Source organism: Trematomus bernacchii, unplaced genomic scaffold, assembly GCF_902827165.1.
Source record: "Trematomus bernacchii unplaced genomic scaffold, fTreBer1.1, whole genome shotgun sequence".
Lineage (NCBI taxonomy): Eukaryota > Metazoa > Chordata > Actinopteri > Perciformes > Nototheniidae > Trematomus > Trematomus bernacchii.
This window is the reverse complement of record NW_022987843.1, coordinates 125,391-146,621: the sequence shown is the minus strand read 5'-3', so window position 1 is coordinate 146,621 and position 21,231 is coordinate 125,391. Positions and strand designations below refer to the sequence as shown.

The 21,231-nt window shown below is 42.5% G+C and overlaps 1 protein-coding gene and 1 long non-coding RNA gene across 3 annotated transcripts in view; one reads left to right on the top strand and one right to left on the bottom strand.

The window, feature by feature from the left end:
- The window catches only part of mcmdc2 (minichromosome maintenance domain containing 2), a 46,990-nt gene that overhangs the window by 7,673 nt on the left and 18,086 nt on the right, over positions 1 to 21,231 (top strand). The window contains exons 6-14 of the mRNA XM_034112884.1: positions 1,304 to 1,405; positions 2,506 to 2,634; positions 2,756 to 2,993; positions 5,997 to 6,202; positions 11,384 to 11,547; positions 12,166 to 12,330; positions 12,593 to 12,732; positions 13,308 to 13,417; positions 14,484 to 14,679. Of these exons, the coding sequence (XP_033968775.1) occupies positions 1,304 to 1,405; positions 2,506 to 2,634; positions 2,756 to 2,993; positions 5,997 to 6,202; positions 11,384 to 11,547; positions 12,166 to 12,330; positions 12,593 to 12,732; positions 13,308 to 13,417; positions 14,484 to 14,650 (1,421 nt within the window). The 3' untranslated portion in view covers positions 14,651 to 14,679. The remainder of the gene's footprint in view (positions 1 to 1,303; positions 1,406 to 2,505; positions 2,635 to 2,755; positions 2,994 to 5,996; positions 6,203 to 11,383; positions 11,548 to 12,165; positions 12,331 to 12,592; positions 12,733 to 13,307; positions 13,418 to 14,483; positions 14,680 to 21,231) is intronic.
- Positions 15,470 to 20,839, bottom strand: LOC117468656. Of its 2 annotated transcripts, none has more exons than XR_004554506.1 (11): positions 20,742 to 20,839; positions 18,312 to 18,438; positions 18,166 to 18,214; positions 17,911 to 17,944; positions 17,556 to 17,604; positions 17,205 to 17,253; positions 16,926 to 16,974; positions 16,585 to 16,634; positions 16,319 to 16,352; positions 15,968 to 16,016; positions 15,470 to 15,755 (listed from the first exon to the last, which is right to left on the bottom strand). It is a non-coding gene; the product is annotated as an uncharacterized LOC117468656 (long non-coding RNA). The 2 variants fall into 2 exon arrangements; XR_004554505.1 differs by having other exon boundaries at positions 18,406 to 18,438.

The following is a 21,231-nucleotide window of genomic DNA, read 5'->3' as shown; positions in this document are numbered from 1 at the left end:
CTTCTTACATGTTGAACCCAAATACCTGTACTTTCTACTTCTTACCTGTGAACCCAAATACCTGTACTTTCTACTTCTTACATGTTGAACCCAAATACCTGTACTTTCTACTTCTTACATGTTGAACACAAATACCTGTACTTTCTACTTCTTACATGTTGAACCCAAATACCTGTACTTTCCTACTTCTTACATGTTGAACCCAAATACCTGTACTTTCTTACTTCTTACATGTTGAACACAAATACCTGTACTTTCTACTTCTTACATGGTTGAACCAAATACCTGTACTTTCTACTTCTTACATGTTGAACCCAAATACCTGTACTTTCTACTTCTTACATGTTGAACACAAATACTGTACTTTCTACTTCTTACATGTTGAACACAATACCTGTACTTTCTACTTCTTACATGTTGAACACAAATACCTGTACTTTCTACTTCCTACATGTTGAACCCAAATACCTGTACTTTCTACTTCTTACATTTTGAACACAAATACCTGTACTTTCTACTTCTTACATGTTGAAAACACCAATACCTGTACTTTCTACTTCTCACATGTGAACCCAAATACCTGTACTTTCTACTTCTTACATGTTGAACACAATACCTGTACTTTCTACTTCTTACATGTTGAACACAAATACCTTACTTTCTACTTCTTACATGTTGAACACAAATACCTGTACTTTCTACTTCTTACATGTGAAACCCAAATACCTGTACTTTCTACTTCTTAAATGTTGAAAACAAAATTCTTCACATGTTGAACTACAAATACCTGTACTTCTACTTCTTACATGTTGAACCCAAATACCTGTACTTTCTACTTCTCTCATTCCCAACAGGCTGGTTCCTTTAGTTTGAATGTGTGTTTGGTGGCGTGATCATTATTCTTTAGAGTCATTGCGTGCCTATTGATTTGAACACGATCCGTGTATCCATCATTTCCTGGTCTTCTCTAAAGAAGAGGGACCAATGAAAACGTTGTCATGTTGCCGTTGTTCAGCATGGAAACATTCATTAGCTAACAATGACTTTATTGTTCTATTAATATAAAGGGAGGTCAGGTACTCTTTAAAGCAGCTGCTAGTTTTTCAACATTTCAAAGCCTCTTTACTTTGACTTGAGTGAAGAAGTTTAGTCAGTACTTCTACTTTCACCAGAGTATTTTTAAACACGAGTATCTGTACTTTTACTCGAGTAAAGAATGTGTGTACTTTTGCCATCTCTGTATATAAGCACAGGAGGTTAAAAGAAAACTGATTATGAATGTTTGTAAATGTGTGTTTTTCAGACAAACAGCTGGTGGAGATGATCCACGTCAGAGCTCTGGATCTTCTGAGCGCTCATCAGCAGAGCTCGCTCAGGTACCAGTCCGTCACCCTGTTCCTCAGAGGTACGTCTACATCATAATTCATCCATCTATCATTCAAAATGTGTCCCCCATGTCCCCCAGCACATAAACTGACAGATTGTTGTAGCCACATTTGATGTTAGAGGAAATAAAGCTAATTGCCTATTTCCATCTGAGAGAGGGTATAGTATCTTTAGTATCAAGTGGTATGTTAAGAAACATGTATAATAGCCGGGGTCAGATTACTTTAAAATGTACTTTATACTAAAATAAATGAATGCTGCCTTAAAGATTTGAGTTCTAGCAATAATATTGCTTCTCAAAACTAATGAAATGCAAATAAAATGCACAAAAGCATCATCCCACACACGGTACAACTACAAGTGATGTCTGTAGTCTTTTAGAGTTGTGGCTGCATCCATAAGGGCATACGGCGATCGATGTGCATGAACAAGTTTGTTTGCACAGCATTGAATAAATGAACTGTATGAAATGGTTCATTTGAAAGGAGATACTGTACTCTAGATTAATATACTCAACATTGAAGGGGTATTACGTGTTTGTAAAATCACATTCTCCTCCATTACAGCGACTCCTGAGTAATGTGGTTGTAATAACTTCTGTTTACACACAGTCAGATGTCTCCAGCTTTGTCATTCATTCTCCCGGCTTCCTAAATGAGGCTCACTTAGTGGGGGAGAGTTCAAATAAATAGATTTCTGTGCTCAGTGAGGCTCATGCAGGGTATTAAGTGTTTCTGTCCCCTCTAATAACATTGTCAGACCAGCACCTCTGGGACTTTAGCAAATCTCAGCAGCAGGATTAACATATTGTGTTGACGCAGTCCTGCAGAGGAACTCAATACAGCGAGCTCTCGTTACTAAACATATATGGTAATAAGTGAAGAACACAGAGACATCTTTGTTCTGAACGCAGAGCTCCGTGTTTCTCTTGGCTCCGGGTCGTAGGTGGCATGCATGTTCCTTCAGAAATCACCAGAGAGGCAAAAGTACACACATCCTTTACTCAAGTAGAAGTACAGATACTCGTGTTTAAAATACTCTGGTGAAAGTAGAAGTACTGACTAAACTTCTTTACTCAAGTTAAAGTAAAGAGTGTTTCTCTTTGCTTCCTTCCTGCAGATGAGCTGTGTAACTCAATGAGAATCGGTCGAGTCTACAGGGTTTTGGGGATCCCTGCACATGTGCACCAGTGGCCAAACATCACCTGGAGTGTGGAGGCAAACAGTGTGAAGCCCTGGGAGCCTGAGTGTGAGACGAGAGAGAGAGAGAGAGAGAGAGAGATGTACAGATGTACAAAACCTACCATAACTCAGCAAACTGCATCCTTACCATCTTTACACATGTCCCTTGTCCCTTATCTCTTCCTCAGATCCACATAAAGTCAGTGTGAGTTTCCAGCAGCTTCTGAATGTCACATCTTCTTCTCGCTGGAGGTTTTCTGCCGTGTTGACTCACTGCTTCGCGCTGAACGTGGCTCCTCCGGGTCTTTATAACACCTTAAAGCTGACCTTGTTGCTCAGCTTGGTGCAGAACAGAGTGGATGAGAAAGAGACCTTTCACAACCTGGATCTCCTCGCTGTCACCACTGACTCTCTCATACTGGACAGGTGAGTTTAAAGGTCTCTTATCACACTGACTCTCTCATACTGGACAGGTGAGTTTAAAGGTCTCTTATCACACTGACTCTCTCATACTGGACAGGTGAGTTTAAAGGTCTCTTATCACACTGACTCTCTCATACTGGACAGGTGAGTTTAAAGGTCTCTTATCACACTGACTCTCTCATACTGGACAGGTGAGTTTAAAGGTCTCTTATCACACTGACTCTACTACTCCATACTGGACAGGTGAGTTTAAAGGTCTCTTATCACACTGACTCTCTCATACTGGACAGTGAGTTTAAAGGTCTCTTATCACACTGACTCCTCATACTGGACAGGTGAGTTTAAAGGTCTCTTATCACACTGACTCTCTCAACGGACAGGTGAGTTTAAGGTCGCTATATCACACTGACCTCTCATACTGGACAGGTGAGTTTAAAGGTCTCTTATCACACTGACGCTCTCATACTGGACAGGTGAGTTTAAAGGTCTCTTATCACACTGACTCTCTCATACTGGACAGGTGAGGTGTGCACACAGTTTAAAGGTCTCATGCAAAATGCACTTTGTCTTTTCTACATCACCATGTGTCCCCGGTGTTTCCCCGGTGTGTCCCCGGTGTGTGTCCATGTGTCCCCGGTGTGTCACCATGTGTCCCCGGTATGTGTCCCCGGTGTGTCCCCATGTGTCCCCGGTGTGTCCCCATGGTGTCCGGTGTGTGTGTGTCCGGTGTGTCCCCGGTGTGTGTCCCATGTGTCCCCGGTGTGTCCCCATGTGTGTCCATGTGTCCCCGGTGTGTCCCCATGTGTGTCCGGTGTGTGTCCCCATGTGTGTCCGGTGTCCCCCCGGTGTGTGTCCGGTGTGTCCGGTGTGTGTCCCCATGTGTGTCCGGTGTCCCCCCGGTGTCCCCCCGGTGTGTCCCCGGTGTGTCACCATGTGTCCCCGGTGTGTCACCATGTGTCCCCGGTGTGTCCCCGGTGTGTCCCCATGTGTCCTGGTGTGTCCCCGGTGTGTGTCCATGTGTCCCCGGTGTGTCCCCATGTGTGTCCATGTGTCCCCGGTGTGTCCCCATGTGTGTCCGGTGTGTGTCCCCATGTGTGTCCGGTGTCCCCCCGGTGTGTGTCCGGTGTGTCCGGTGTGTGTCCCCATGTGTGTCCGGTGTCCCCCCGGTGTCCCCCCGGTGTGTCCCCGGTGTGTCACCATGTGTCCCCGGTGTGTGTCACCATGTGTCCCCCGGTGTGTCCCCGGTGTGTCCCCATGTGTCCTGGGTGTCCCGGTGTGTCCCCATGTGTCCTGGTGTGTCCCCATGTGTCCCCTGGTGTGTCCCCGGTGTGTCCCTGGTGTGTCCCCGGTGTGTCCCCATGTGTCCCCGGTGTGTCCCCATGTGTCCCCGGTGTGTCACCATGTGTCCCCGGTGTGTCCCCATGTGTCCCCGGTGTGTCCCCATGTGTCCTGGTGTGTCCCCGGTGTGTCCCCATGTGTCCCCGGTGTGTCCCCATGTGTCCTGGTGTGTCCCCATGTGTCCCTGGTGTGTCCCCGGTGTGTCCCTGGTGTGTCCCCGGTGTGTCCCCGGTGTGTCCCCGGTGTGTCCCCGGTGTGTCCCCGGTGTGTCCCCGGTGTGTCACCATGTGTCCCCGGTGTGTCCCCATGTGTCCCCGGTGTGTCCCCATGTGTCCTGGTGTGTCCCCGGTGTGTCCCCATGTGTCCTGGTGTGTCCCCGGTGTGTCCCCATGTGTCCCTGGTGTGTCCCCGGTGTGTCCCTGGTGTGTCCCCGGTGTGTCCCCGGTGTGTCCCCGGTGTGTCCCCGGTGTGTCCCCATGTGTCCCCGGTGTGTCAGGAGACTCTCAAAGTGTCAGGAAATAAACCCCTCTCTCTTCTCCTCCGTACCCACATCTCTAAAAACGGGGGAACAACGGAGCTGATCCAGATTTGCTGCGTCATGACGACATCACTAAAATGTGGGCGGGCTTTACACCCACGGGCCAATCAGAAACGTTGCTGTCAGAAACAATGAGGCGTGTTCTGGAAGTAATATGGTCTGTGTTTACATTAGCATGCTAACACTCAGAGCTAACCTGTACTGGAGAGAGCATGTGTGAAGAAGCAGGAAATCAAAAGGAAGTCACCTTGTGGTAAACCTGAGAGAGAGAAAGAGTTTGAGCTCCATGCTGTTTCAGAGAGAATCCTTCATGTGGTTTGGAACATGATATGGAGTTTAGTCACGGCAGCATTTAGCTGAGTTTCTACTGGGAGAGTTCTCCTGATGAGATCTACTCTCTTTTAGTGTGAGGCTAGAATGCGTGATCTGTTTAGTATTTTGAGCAAAACACTTCATAGACGTGTTTTTTATATATGTTTATGTATCTGAGACCTATAATATATGTTTATGTATCTGAGACCTATAATATATGTTTATGTATCTGAGACCTATAATATATGTTTATGTATCTGAGACCTATAATATATGTTTATGTATCTGAGACCTATAATATATGTTTATGTATCTGAGACCTATAATATATGTTTATGTATCTGAGACCTATAATATATGTTTATGTATCTGAGACCTATAATATATGTTTATGTATCTGAGACCTATAATATATGTTTATGTATCTGAGACCTATTATATATGTTTATGTATCTGAGACCTATTATATATGTTTATGTATCTGAGACCTATAATATATGTTTATGTATCTGAGACCTATTATATATGTTTATGTATCTGAGACCTATAATATATGTTTATGTATCTGAGACCTATAATATATGTTTATGTATCTGAGACCTATAATATATGTTTATGTATCTGAGACCTATAATATATGTTTATGTATCTGAGACCTATAATATATGTTTATGTATCTGAGACCTATAATATATGTTTATGTATCTGAGACCTATAATATATGTTTATGTATCTGAGACCTATTATATATGTTTATGTAATATATAATATATGCCTAAACACAGTCTAATAGCAGAGCCTTAACTCCTCCTCGTTAGACTGATGACGTACAGCTTGCAGTTGGCGAGTCGTGGAGTCAGACATCAGGCGTCAGGAGAGATGTTTGCTTCTCTTTCTCGAGACGGACACGGCTCCGGCTCCGCTAACATCCACGCCGGCTCCTCTCTGCTCGCCACGGGGGGAGTCTGCATGCTGGGAGATCTGGGAGGATACAAGAAGGACAAACTGGACGCCATTCAGTCAGGTAGAGACGCAAAGAGGTTCACCTCACACAGACTGTTAAACACCTGGACTTTTGAAAGAACATCAACGTTTCAAGGCTTTCATTATCATTCGTACAGCATGTGGTGATATCAATGACCTGTGCAACACAATACAACAGATACAATACTGCAAGTAATACAAATGAAAAACAAATCAATAGAATAGAAATAGTGCAATCAGAGTCAAAGTAATTGGAATGACATAATGATCCATAACAACAATCACCTTTTCACTCTTGCCTTCATCCTCTAAAGCACATGAGTCAAACTCAAGGCCCGCGGGCCAAATCAGGCCCGTGGTGGATTTCATTTCGGCCCGCAGGGTAATTCTTAATTCCTATTAGATCTGGCCCTCCGGTATATTGCACGCACACCTTCACTCCATCCTGAGGGTCTCCTCAGCTCAGAGCCTGACCCCATCCTGAGGGTCTCCTCAGCTCAGAGCCTGAGCCCAAACTGAGGGTCTCCTCAGCTCAGAGCCTGAGCCCAAACTGAGGGTCTCCTCAGCTCAGAGCCTGAGCCCAAACTGAGGGTCTCCTCAGCTCAGAGCCTGAGCCCAAACTGAGGGTCTCCTCAGCTCAGAGCCTGAGCCCAAACATTGATGACCTTGCACCCAAGATGAGATGCCAAGTGTCTGAACTAGCATCACAGAGCAGCACTCTGAGTTCACATGTTTCCTTCTGCACTTTCTCTCTTGAGACAACAGGGCGTGTTTGGGTTCTCTCTGAGGGAAATAGTTTTGTTGACTGCAACTGATTATTTAATGTTTAATGTTGTTTTTATAGGCAATCATTTAAGCTTTGTTAGTTCCAGGTTTAATATGTGCAATAAGTTCCTTACTGTGTATTTGAGTGTGAGACCCCTGCTCTAACCCCTCGCCCCTCTTCCACCTAGCTTAGCACTTTTACTTTTCTTCTTATTTTCTTCTTTACCTGCTTGTAAAGCGCTTTGAGCACCAGGAGAAGTGCTCTATAAATCACACGTATTATTATAACATTCATCTGTTTGCAACTTACAAATAATGTGTCTACTAGAGATGACCCGATCTGATCACGTGATCGGGTCATCTCTAGTATCTGATATATCATATTCCAATTACTATCTGAGTCATTGTGTTGCTCTGTTGGAGGAGCCTGGGACCTCAGATGTTCATGTCTCCACTGTAGCTGCTGAGTCATTGTGTTGCTCTGTTGGAGGAGCCTGGGACCTCAGATGGTCATGTCTCCACTGTAGCTGCTGAGTCATTGTGTTGCTCTGTTGGAGGAGCCTGGGACCTCAGATGTTCATGTCTCCACTGTAGCTGCTGAGTCATTGTGTTGCTCTGTTGGAGGAGCCTGGGACCTCAGATGGTCATGTCTCCACTGTAGCTGCTGAGTCATTGTGTTGCTCTGTTGGAGGAGCCTGGGACCTCAGATGTTCATGTCTCCACTGTAGCTGCTGAGTCATTGTGTTGCTCTGTTGGAGGAGCATGGGACCTCAGATGGTCATGTCTCCACTGTAGCTGCTGAGTCATTGTGTTGCTCTGTTGGAGGAGCATGGGACCTCAGATGGTCATGTCTCCACTGTAGCTGCTGAGTCATTGTGTTGCTCTGTTGGAGGAGCCTGGGACCTCAGATGGTCATGTCTCCACTGTAGCTGCTGAGTCATTGTGTTGCTCTGTTGGAGGAGCATGGGACCTCAGATGGTCATGTCTCCACTGTAGCTGCTGAGTCATTGTGTTGCTCTGTTGGAGGAGCCTGGGACCTCAGATGGTCATGTCTCCACTGTAGCTGCTGAGTCATTGTGTTTGCTCTGTTGGAGGAGCCTGGGACCTCAGATGTTCATGTCTCCACTGTAGCTGCTGAGTCATTGTGTTGCTCTGTTGGAGGAGCCTGGGACCTCAGATGTTCATGTCTCCACTGTAGCTGCTGAGTCATTGTGTTGCTCTGTTGGAGGAGCATGGGACCTCAGATGTTCATGTCTCCACTGTAGCTGCTGAGTCATTGTGTTGCTCTGTTGGAGGAGCCTGGGACCTCAGATGTTCATGTCTCCACTGTAGCTGCTGAGTCATTGTGTTGCTCTGTTGGAGGAGCCTGGGACCTCAGATGGTCATGTCTCCACTGTAGCTGCTGAGTCATTGTGTTGCTCTGTTGGAGGAGCCTGGGACCTCAGATGGTCATGTCTCCACTGTAGCTGCTGAGTCATTGTGTTGCTCTGTTGGAGGAGCCTGGGACCTCAGATGGTCATGTCTCCACTGTAGCTGCTGAGTCATTGTGTTGCTCTGTTGGAGGAGCATGGGACCTCAGATGGTCATGTCTCCACTGTAGCTGCTGAGTCATTGTGTTGCTCTGTTGGAGGAGCCTGGGACCTCAGATGTTCATGTCTCCACTGTAGCTGCTGAGCACATGACAATAAAAGCCTTGCATCTTGAACAGAGATTCATTATACATCTGAAATTGTATTTGTTTTACTTTATTATTTTATTTTCACCCTGGAAATGGCTGTATATGTGTGTATGTGTACATGTGTACATGTGTACATGTGTAGATGTGTACATGTGTACATGTGTAGATGTGTGTATATGTGTACATGTGTACATGTGTAGATGTGTACATGTGTGTATGTGTGTATATGTGTACATGTGTATATGTGTATATGTGTACATGTGTATATGTGTAGATGTGTACATGTGTATATGTGTATATGTGTGTATATGTGTACATGTGTATATGTGTAGATGTGTACATGTGTGTATGTGTGTATATGTGTACATGTGTATATGTGTAGATGTGTAGATGTGTGTATGTGTGTATATGTGTACATGTGTGTATATGTGTATATGTGTATATGTGTACATGTGTATATGTGTATATGTGTAGATGTGTACATGTGTGTATATGTGTATATGTGTACATGTGTATATGTGTAGATGTGTACATGTGTATATGTGTGTATATGTGTACATGTGTATATGTGTATATGTGTAGATGTGTACATGTGTGTATGTGTGTATATGTGTACATGTGTATATGTGTAGATGTGTAGATGTGTACATGTGTATATGTGTGTATATGTGTATATGTGTAGATGTGTACATGTGTATATGTGTGTATATGTGTACATGTGTATATGTGTACATGTGTACATGTGTACATGTGTAGATGTGTACATGTGTATATGTGTATATGTGTGTACAGTGGCGTTTTTATATGTACAAAAGTGGTGGGGCACAAAAAACTTAGATGTCTATATATAAGCTTCTGCAGTGACGTGCAGTGAGGTTCATGGCTGCTGACGCACTGGCTCTGACTCTTCAGGTTTACAAATATTATATTTTGACCTAAACCAAAATATAATATTATTTTCAAAAGCTTTTTTTGTCTGATGCTTCGATTAATTTTAAACAGACAGTTCAACAAAAGGATACCCAAAAAATGTAATTTTATCATTTAAATATTGAATTGTTCTCTCTTAGTAAGATCCCATTTTCAAAAAATGGCGGTCTTACCTTGACTTGAAGATGAAGTCCATTTGCCTATCCTTCTGGACAAACATTTCTATATCTTTTTTGTAAAAGTCCTCCTTATCATCTTGTAGTTTCAAAAGTCTATCATAAATCTAATCGATAGATTTATGATTCGAAAATGATAAAAGTAGGGTAGACATGTGGATGTTATCCGGCTGAACAAAACATGCATTTATCTAACAGGTACGTTTCCCACAGATCTTATTTCAAGCTATTTTCTAAAATCCTATAGAGAAACCTCATTGCTTTTTTGCAGCTTACTTCCTGGTTTTAGGACGCGTCACTGCAGCTCTCGTCTCCTCTTATTATACATCCATGCTCTTCACACACCACACTTTTCGCGGCACACGTACTTACAGCCAATCAGCTCTGAATGATGTGAGATGACGTATGGTGGGGATGGCAGCTCTGTGCCCCTATGGTGTTTTTTTTTTTGCCACACACATTACATTGAAAAATACTCTGAGCATGCGCAGTGTAGTTTTTACAGTCACCGTTCACTTAGACAGTGAGAGGGAGGGGCATGATCAGGTTTTGTCCCACATGGCTCAAAACGGCACTGTAGACACTAATTAGAAGAACACAGACTAAAACAGCAATGCACAGACGAATCAGACGATTAAACATGATCTTAAAATATATTTTATATATTTTTTTATTTCTTTTTTTGCATCTCTTTCCATTTTTTGTAATCATTATGTGTAATACTTTCTGCTGACACTAGGTGGGGCTGTGCCCCACCTGCCCCTAATGACCAGTCGCCACTGTGTGTGTATATGTGTACATGTGTATATGTGTAGATGTGTACATGTGTGTATATGTGTACATGTGTATATGTGTAGATGTGTATACTGTATGTGTGTACGTGTGTATATGTGTATACTGTATGTGTAGATGTGTAGATGTGTATACGTGTGTAGATGTGTATATGTGTATACTGTATGTGTAGATGTGTAGATGTGTAGATGTGTGTGTAGATGTGTAGATGTGTGTAGATGTGTAGATGTGTGTGTAGATGTGTAGATGTGTAGATGTGTGTGTAGATGTGTGTGTAGATGTGTAGATGTATGTGTGTATGTGTGTACGTGTGTATATGTGTATACTGTATGTGTAGATGTGTAGATGTGTAGATGTGTGTATATGTGTATACTGTATGTGTAGATGTGTAGATGTGTAGATGTGTAGATGTGTGTATACTGTATGTGTAGATGTGTATACTGTATGTGTGTATGTGTGTACGTGTGTATATGTGTATACTGTATGTGTAGATGTGTAGATGTGTAGATGTGTGTATATGTGTATACTGTATGTGTAGATGTGTAGATGTGTAGATGTGTGTGTAGATGTGTATATGTGTATACTGTATGTGTAGATGTGTAGATGTGTATACGTGTATGTGTAGATGTGTAGATGTGTGTAGATGTGTATACGTGTATATAGAATGTGGTTTATCCGTGTGAGTATTCAATGACTGAATGATCTTGTATTTCTTTACCCTGCACCAGAATGACTAACAGGAGCTCTGCTTTCTGCTCTCCTGCTTCTACTCATTGTGTGTTTCTCAGATGTATAAACTGTCTAATAGTTGAAATAGTAGAATACATCAAAGAAAGCAGACAGTGTGATATAAGGTAGTAATGTTCTCACGTTGTGTCAGTTCTGGAGAGCAGCTCGGTGTCGCTGTTCATCCCGGGGAAGAAGTACGGAGAAGATGCCGATCAGCAGATCTCCTTCCCGGTTCTCTGCAGCTTCTGGGCTCTCGCCGACCAATCAGACGCCTCCAAACGGAGCCTGAGGGCCGACGCTGTGCTGGGAACTGTGGTGGGTTCAAAGGTCACTCAGGTTTAGATCATTCAACACCAGTTTGGGAAAATAAATAGTGTTTTGTCAGTGAAACTTAAGCTTGTTTGGTAGAAGTGAGTTAATCGGGCCTCATTCACAACACTCTCCTAAATGTTCTCCTAAATGTGTTCTTGTGAAAGGTCCCAAGAAAGCCCTCCTAAACTGCAGGTTGCAGCCGTGTTCCTGTACGGATGAATCAAAAGTCACTCATGTTTAGATCCCTTAGGAACCACACATGTTTTGCACAAACATAGCTACACTCAAATGTGTGTTCTCTCGAGTAGATTCCTTTCTTTAGAACAATTCAATATAAGAAAACAATGTATTGATTCTCAGAAGATTTGAGCAAACGTTGTCTGTTGTTGAAGAAGCTGCTGAGCGAGGCCCACTTCACTGAACTCATGTTTGTAGAGTAAAGAGAAAACAGGAAGTGCCCTTCCCTGACAAAATGACATCAGATCAGAGGATAATGAGAGCTGTTTCTTACAGGGCGGGGAAAGGGTGTAAATAGACTTCATAACTGTCAAAGACTACTTTGTATTCAGGTGGCTTTCTGAGTCTCATGACGTGTCTCTGAAGCCGCTCTCTCTTTGGCAGGATTTGGGTCCGGTGTCCTCTCAGCTGGCGGACGCGTTCGGTCTGATTCTGCAGTGTCGAGATGTCGGGGGGGAACAGCCTCTGCACACCCTGCAGCAAGCAGTGCATTCTGGGAAACCCCTGTACCCCTCCTGCTGGGACTTCACCACTCAGGACTACCAGGAGGTATGCATCATACTAAAAGGCTGGATTTGGACCCTTTTTAAAGCCGGTCTTGTTCACAGTATGCCCCTGCTGTACGGACGTTGTTGGTATTATAGTAGCAGAGGTTCAACTTCTAAAATTAGAAAGTTATACCCATGTCAAGATCTATGCCTTTGCATTTATACAGCCAATACTATTTAGAAATGTACATTTAAGAAGCCAAATGCCCCTAACTCAAGGGTAACATTACACTCTGTAATACTCTTGAATGTCCTGTCTCCAGCTGCTGAATCACGCTCAGGGTTTGAGAGTGGAGATGAGTCCTGGAGCAGAGAAGATCATCCATGGATACTACATGGCCAGCAGGAGAGTCCGTACTCAGAGTCAGGGAGTCAAGATCTCTGTGGCCTCCATCAAACTACTGTAAGAGTTACATAACAGAGAGAACATCCCATAGAGGGTGTGAAGTCACAGTCCAGTGTAATACCACCTCTATCCACCAGGTGGAGCTCTTTAATGACTATTTTTCATCTGGTCAAATGTTTACAAATCTGTTTCTCTGTGGTGACGGAGTAATGTGAAACTCTGTCACATTAAGCTTTAAATCTCTAAACATGTACATGCTCCTGATTTAAACAGCTTCAACTCTCCCTGACTTTATACACTTTCACATTATTTAATTATAAAACTACTCATTCATGTATACATTATGTTTTCATGTTTATTTTCTCTATGATCGGCTCCTGATTGAATTGCTTGAATAATCCTAACGCTATACAATTTCACAGATTAACCAATTATAAGTCCTCCTAGGGCAATCATTCACTTACACATGATTATTTGTGTTTCTCTGTGGTGACAGATTAATGTGAAATGGTCTCAAAATGTCACATGATCTGCACCTGTTTTAATTGCTTCAACTCTCCCCAGCTGTATACACTTTCACATTACTTAATTATAAAAACTATCATTCACTTATAAATACGTGTGTTTTGTAGGATCTCTCTGTCTGAAGCTCACTGTAAGCTGAGTCTCAGAGCGAGAGTTGAGGAAGAAGACGCTGTGATGGCCGTGCTGCTCTGTGAGAACTCAGTCACTCTCAAACACGGTACCTTTCTGATTAAACAGTACATTCAAACCGTTATGCACACATGTACAGACAAGGTGCACAATAGGGGGCTATAGCTCGTTTAGAGATATGAAACTGGCTCAAAAAGCGTCTCTTCACGACACGTTTGAAATTTGAATTTGCTCATACTTGACATCGCTATTAAATTCATTTTTGTATATTGTTTGTTTTCTGTAAAATAGTGAATTTAACCACTTAGGCTTAAAATGTGTTTTCTGCTTCAGTCTTGCCTGCATATCAGTTATCTGTATTATTTCATGTTATCATAAACATTTTAAACGGTGGAAATAGTTTCCTACCATTTAAGAAAAGGCACATTACACAAGATTGTATAAGTGTGCACTCCTTATCACCTTAGTAACACTAAGTATATGAATTCAGAATTACCCTAGTTCACTGTGACTTTTATGCTATCTTTATCAATTTTAACCACCTCATAAATATATGCATAATATAAGCTTTCCCCATTACTCTACTGTCGTTTTTTCCCGTGACCATGCAACAATTATTAAGCACCAGGGGTTTCAAACTCAATATGTCATTTGATGTGGCCCGTCAGAGAAAGAATATAAGTTTATTATATTCCACTTTACAGAAGCACATTGCCCATAAACTACATGTCCCACAATGCATCTCATTTTGTGACATGCACACTGAAGAGACTTGCAGTTATTTGCCCTTCTGCTTTCAGACATTATGAAGTGATTACCCTATCCCATAATAATCCAATGCAGAGGCCATCATGTCATATAATACCTTACATATATATACATATATATATTTAGATAGTCTTAAAGTTACAACTGGCCCTTTGAGTGCAACCATGCGGATGTTGCCCCGCGATGAAATTGAGTTTGACCCCCCCTTCATCTGATATTTTATGCCAACGTTATACATTTTTAACCCGTATAAAGATACAGTAAAAACAGCTTCTCACATTATTCTGCTGCATTGTTTTTCCTGACCTGGCAACAATTATTTTTAAGCACCATAGAGGGCCTAAACAAACTATTAATCTAAGTATATATATTTATCTTTTCTCCAGGAGCCTCAGCACTCATTATTCCCCCAGAATCTGTGTTTCCCTGCGACCTGAAAGACGTGGACGGTTTGCAGCGGAGAGACGACATCCTGGAGGATCTGCAGCAGAACATCCTGAGATTTATTTACACCTACGCATCTGGAGCTGGATCCTACATCACCGAGGAGTAAAACCTCCAATCCAGAGGGTCAAAGCACAGGTAGGGAGATCATAATGAACTTTAATATGTACGTCAAGTCATAGTTAGACACCGTACGTCCAAAATACATTCAGGGAAACACCGAGTCTGCCTGTCAAAACACAATCCCTCCTTTTATTCTAACCCTACCCGCCCTCTCCTCTCAAGCCATTACTAATGTCTCGTCAGATGTGACAAGGCGGCTCTCTAAAAGAGGCGAGCAAACCAAAAGAGATTGTTTTGAGGAAGCGGAGACGCTGACGGACGGCGCGATAACTCTCTATTGGCTGCTCGACCCGTTGGATCGCTGTTTCTCTGCTGAGAGCAGCGCTAGGAAATGTAAACTGAAGTATAGTCAGGGAAGAAAGCATAAAGACCCGGCCTGGACTTTGTACTCAGACCCGACGACACGAAGCCGGGTAATCTGTGGTTGGTGAACTGAAACGATATGTGGATTATTGTTTTGGAATAACCGTGGACTGACAAAGAAAACCTGGAACGGAGTTTTGTTGATTATATTATTGGACTATTTTTTTATGAACTATTAAATGTCACTGTTCTTGAACTATTGAATATATTATTAGTCTGCATTTAAAGATATGGGTTTTGTGTTTTTGTTCAACAGTATTCATTTACTATTGAAAATACAGAAACCTTGTACGGGTTAAGAGGAGCATGTGCTGGATGTACCCTTCGTAGGGTTTGGCTGGATCTGAACTATAAATGGTCTGACTGGCACCCAGCAACTATAGCCAAACCGCTAATGAAAAAGTGGCACCCCCCAAAAAAAAAAAAACACGTTGGACATCTCTAAGGAGGGATGAAGAGAATCTTTATTAATGGAAACACAAATGAACTGTTCAGCGGATGACCAATGGCTTCGGAGAGGGAACGGATTATCGGGGAGAATTTGGATCTCTCAGGAAACGCTGGCCTCTGGGGATGATGGAGCTCATGGCACCCACACTACTGAAGTGGATCATTATCCAGCATCTTCTGATCAGCATCTTCTGATCAGCATCTTCTGATCAGCATCTTCTGATCAGCATCTTCTGATCAGCATCTTCTGATCAGCATCTTCACAACTTCTGCAGCATCTGAAGGAGAAACAGGACTTGGATTAATATCCACACATTTGATCGATAAATTGTGAGGGAGTTTATGAAGCTGGAGATTCAGTTAGTCACAGTATCACCATCTTGTCGTCTGATGGGTAAACGGCATGTTTGGTAGAAATCATCACTTTTCCAGCTGCTAGAGCTCAACTAGAAAACACTTTGGAGAAGCTCTGCATTATTTATGAACTCACCTCCTGATCAGGCGTTGTTTTCATGACCGCAGCTCAACTTCTGGAGCATCTGAAGGAGAAACAAGACTTGGATTAATAAACAAATGTACTCTTAACAGTCGAGAATTATTTGACTAAGCTGGAGATTCAGTTAGTCACAGTATCACCATCTTGGTGTCTGATGGGTAAACGGCATGTTTGGTAGAAATCATCACTTCTCCAGCTGCTAGAGCTCAACTTAAGAAATAAGTACGTTTGACTTGCATACATTTATGCAATTTTAATAACCAGGGTTGGAAATGCGTAGACTAGGAAGTTCAGTTCAAATTAAACAAAACTATTGGAGAAGCTCCAGATTATTTCTGAACTCACCTCTTGATCAGCAGACGGAGGATTGACAGAACATCTGAGGGAGAAACAAGACTGAGATTAATAACAAAACATAGCTCTTCCAGTCCTGAATGATTTGATGAAGCTGGAGATTCAGTTAGTCACAGGATCACCATCTTGGTGTCTGATGGGTAAACGGCATGTTTGGTAGAAATCATCACTTTCCCAGCTGCAGCAGATGCCTTTGCTCATCTAGGAATATTAAATTAGAAAAGATTTGAGAGGCTCTGCCTCATTTATGAACTCACCTCCTGACCAGGTGCTTTTTCTCAGGACCGCAGCACGACTTCTGAAGCACCTGAAGGAGAAACAAGACTGAGATTAACAACCATAAACTAGATTTAATGTCCCGATTTCTGTTTGCAGGCTGGAGATTCAGTTAGTCACAGTCTCACCATCTTGGTGTCTGATGGGTAAACGGCATGTTTGTAAGAAATCATCACTTCTCCAGCACTAAGAGTTGCTATAGCTCAACTTAAGAAATAAGTACTTTAGACTTGCATACGTTTATGCAATTTTAATAACCAGGGTTAGAAATGATTTCCTTAAACTAGGAAGTCTATCAAATTAAACAAAACTTTGAACTCACCTCCTGATCAGGTGATTTTCTCAGGACCGCAGCACGACTTCTGACGCCACTGAAGTAAAAAGAAGACTGATATTAACAACCATAAACTAGATTTAATGTCCCGATTTCTGTTTGGAGGCTGGAGATTCAGTTAGTCACAGTATCACCATCTTGGTGTCTGATGGGTAAACGGCATGTTTGTAAGAAATCATCACTTCTCCAGCTGCTAGAGTTGCCTTCGCTCGTCTAGAACATTCATTTAGAACTCATTTGAGAAGCTCCACATTATTTATGAATCACCTCCTGATCAGGCGTTGTTTTCATGACCGCAGCTCGACTTCTGGAGCATCTGAAGGAGAAACAGGACTTGGATTAATAAACAAATGTACTCTTAACAGTCCTGAGGGAGTTCATGAAGCTGGAGATTCAGTTAGTCACAGTATCACCATCTTGTCGTCTGATGGGTAAACGGCATGTTTGGTAGAAATCATCACTTTTCCAGCTGCAGAAATTACTATAGCTCATTTTAAGAATAAAGTACGTTTGACTTGCATAAGTTAATGCTATTTAAATAACCAGGGTTGGAAATGCTTTCCTTAAACTAGGAAGCCCAGTTTACATCCAATTAAACAGAACTATTTATGAACTCACCTCTTGATCAGATGCTTTTCTCATGACTGGAGCTCGACTTCTGCAGCATCTGAAGGAGAAACAGGACAGATTAATATCCACAACTTTGATCTCAAAGTCCTGATTTCTCTTTTAAAAAGCTGGAGATTCAGTTAGTCACAGTATCACCATCTTGGTGTCTGATGGGTAAACGGCATGTTTGTAAGAAATCATCACTTCTCCAGCTGCTAGAGTTGCTATAGCTCAACTTTTGACTTGCATACGTTTATGCAATTAAATAACCAGGGTTGGAAATGCTTTCCTTAAACTAGCAAGCCAAGTTTACATCCAATTAAACAAAACTATTGGAGAAGCTCCAGATTATTTCTGAACTCACCTCCTGATCAGCAGACGGAGGATTGACAGAACATCTGAGGGAGAAACAAGACTGAGATTAATAACAAAACATTTGGTCTAAAAGACGAGAATTATGTTACTACGCTGGAGATTCAGTTAGTCACAGTCTCACCATCTTGGTGTCTGATGGGTAAACGGCATGTTTGTAAGAAATCATCACTTTTCCAGCTACAGAAATTACTATAGCTCAATTATAACAATGATTTGAAAAGCTCCACATTATTGATAAACTCACCTCCTGATCAGGTGCTTTTCTCATGACTGCAGCTCGACTTCTGCAGCACCTGAGGGAGAAACAAGACTTCTATTAAGAAACAAAGTCACTCTCAACTGTCCTGAAAGATGTTACTACGCTGGAGATTCAGTTAGTCACAGTCTCACCATCTTGGTGTCTGATGGGTAAACGGCATGTTTGGTAGAAATCATCACTTTTCCAGCTGCAGCTCAAATAAAGTGTCAAATACTCCAGACTCACCTTCATCAATCACAGCCATCTGCATGTGCACACCTGAAGAGAAAAGACAACAGATTAATACATGTGTCTCTCCTCGTATTGAAGCAGGCGGATTCATGCCTGGATAAATGGGAACATGACTGCAGATGGAAAAAGGCAATAGATCTGTCATTCAGAAATATAGAATATGGATCGACCCGGTCCGATATGTGTCACAGTAACTTTCCAGAGCTCCTTAATAATGACTCTCAGGAGTGACGTATTGATTTGCGGCCGGCATGAATAATCTGTAGTTTAGAAGCAGCCGATATGATGATGGATCACTGGAGGGGTCAGAGGTCACAGTGAAACACAGCCTGGCAGCATGCAGGTTCAACAGCAGGTCACGACCTCTAACATGACCTCTGATTCACTGAGGACGTCTATCTTTAAACCTGTCTGAGGGTGATTTATGTGTTTCTGCAGAGACCAGAGATACCTGTCCACAGAGAGTCTATCATGAGAGGTAGCTTCAAATATAAAACAGATCATTCAGAATATTCCATTCCTTACATACTTGTATAAGATCAGACTGTATTGATCCCAAAGCAGCACAAAAAGACATGGCATTGTACAATAGAAAGGTATTATATTTACATAAGTATGTGAGAGATGGAATAACTTGCTTTATATTTGTTATAGTACATTTGTAATTCAACATGTATTTTTTCTACCTTTTTATTTTCTATCTGAGATGTTGAGAGTCTGAGCTCTGAGAGTCTGAGCTCTGCCTGTGGGCCATGAGCTCTGCCTGCGGGCCATGAGCTCTGCCTGCGGGCCAGGAGCTCTGCCTGTGGGCCAGGACCTCTGCCTGTGGGCCAGGACCTCTGCCTGTGGGCCAGGACCTCTGCCTGCGGGCCATGAGCTCTGCCTGCGGGCCATGAGCTCTGCCTGCGGGCCATGAGCTCTGCCTGCGGGCCATGAGCTCTGCCTGTGGGCCAGGAGCTCTGCCTGTGGGCCAGGAGCTCTGCCTGTGGGCCAGGACCTCTGCCTGTGGGCCAGGACCTCTGCCTGTGGGCCAGGACCTCTGCCTGTGGGCCAGAGGCACTGAGGACGTCTCTATCTTTAAACCTGTCAGGGATGATTTATGGGTTCCTGCAGGGACCAAAGAGAATAGATTGGGATGAACCCCTCTTTCACACGCAGTGACATGTGGTCTCTGCTTTTAACCCATCCTAGTACCAGGAGTGGGAGTGGGGGGGAAGGGGGTGTCCGGTGCCTTGCTCAAGGGCACCACGGCAGGGCAGGAAGTGAACTGGGACCTCTCCAAGTCCCCCCGCCATATCTGTTCGGGGACTTGAACCGGCGACCCTACGGCTCAGTCCCCTACTGACTGAGCCACTGCCGGACATCTACCCGTCTCGAATAAGCTGTGTTTCAAATATAAAATACGTCCTCCACAAAGTAAGATTTAGGATATTTTCTTCACATTAACTCTGATGACAAACATTCAAATGTACCACGTCAAAAATGTCATTATCACTTTCAATGGAGTTCAATTAAATAAATAAAAAGGTAGTTTATTGACATGTGAGGTAATTAAAAAGGCTGTAAAACCTTAGTTACTTATTGTATTTGATTTAAATTCCTATTAAGATTTAAGGTAATGAGACTGGTCTGTTCACTGTTTAAAAAAGGTGCATTATTAACATTGTGCTGGACAGTAACTAAGTGCATTTAGTACAAATGTAAAGGTACTTGTAGCTTCCTTACATTTTCATTTTCTACTATATTAAACATGTCAGAAAATGGTACTTTACTGCCTTTAGCTACCATGCAGATTAATATAAAATCTAATGTGAATCCCCAGGGGAATAATCACAAGACACCTGACAGCTCTTTCAAGTTAACTAGACATTTAAAGCTTAACACATTAATGCATCAGTAACTATAAACCCTATATTATATACATTATTATGAAAGGTGTCACTCTGCATGATGACTTTGCATTTAATAGTTAAAGCACATGATGACCTGTAGTTTAGTATCTTTTGAATGCAACAATATGTATCCACTGATCTCTCTGCATTAACACTGAGAAAGTGTTGCCCGTGTTACGGTGCTCTGCTGCAGAAACACATTCAATAATAACCTCGCAAAGTTTAACACAAGCTATCGTATCGGATTATATAAAAATGCATGTTATTTCGCAGCTTTACCACCTAGTTCTGAAGCCTCCTGTTGAGCTAAATCACCCACGTGGCGGAGCTAGCTGTGAGCTAACGAGCTAACGTGCACCTCAAACCACGTGGTTATAAATCCCCCCGACATGTAAACAACACCTCAGTGAAAACATGAAGTCCTCTCTCTGCTCCTACCTTCATCCTGCAGAGAAAACATGATGGAGTTTCTCAGTTTCTCTGTGAGGAAGAAGAGCTGCCTGCTCGTGGCGTTTCATTCAGGAAAGAGAGCTACATCCGGGTCCTTACGCCTTAAATGCGCCTCGCACATGCGCACTGGGTATCGGGACAGAAAGTACTTTAAAGTAAAAGTACTAACAGTAAAATTACTTTCTAACAACTATACATGTACAAGCATCAACATATACTTAAATAACAGAGTAAAAGTACTCTTTATGAACAATAATATATACATTAAAGTGTAGTATTTTAGTTATTGAGGCTTTATTTTATTTTTCTTTCTATTCTTGTTTATTTGGTAGTTTTGTTTAATTGTAAAATGCCTTGTCTATTATGCTGCTGTAACAAAAACAATTTCCCAATTTGGGATCAATAAAGTACTATCTATCTATCTATCTTAATGTGTGCAGCAGGTAGATGAAGTTCATTTAGGGTTTAACCTTAATTA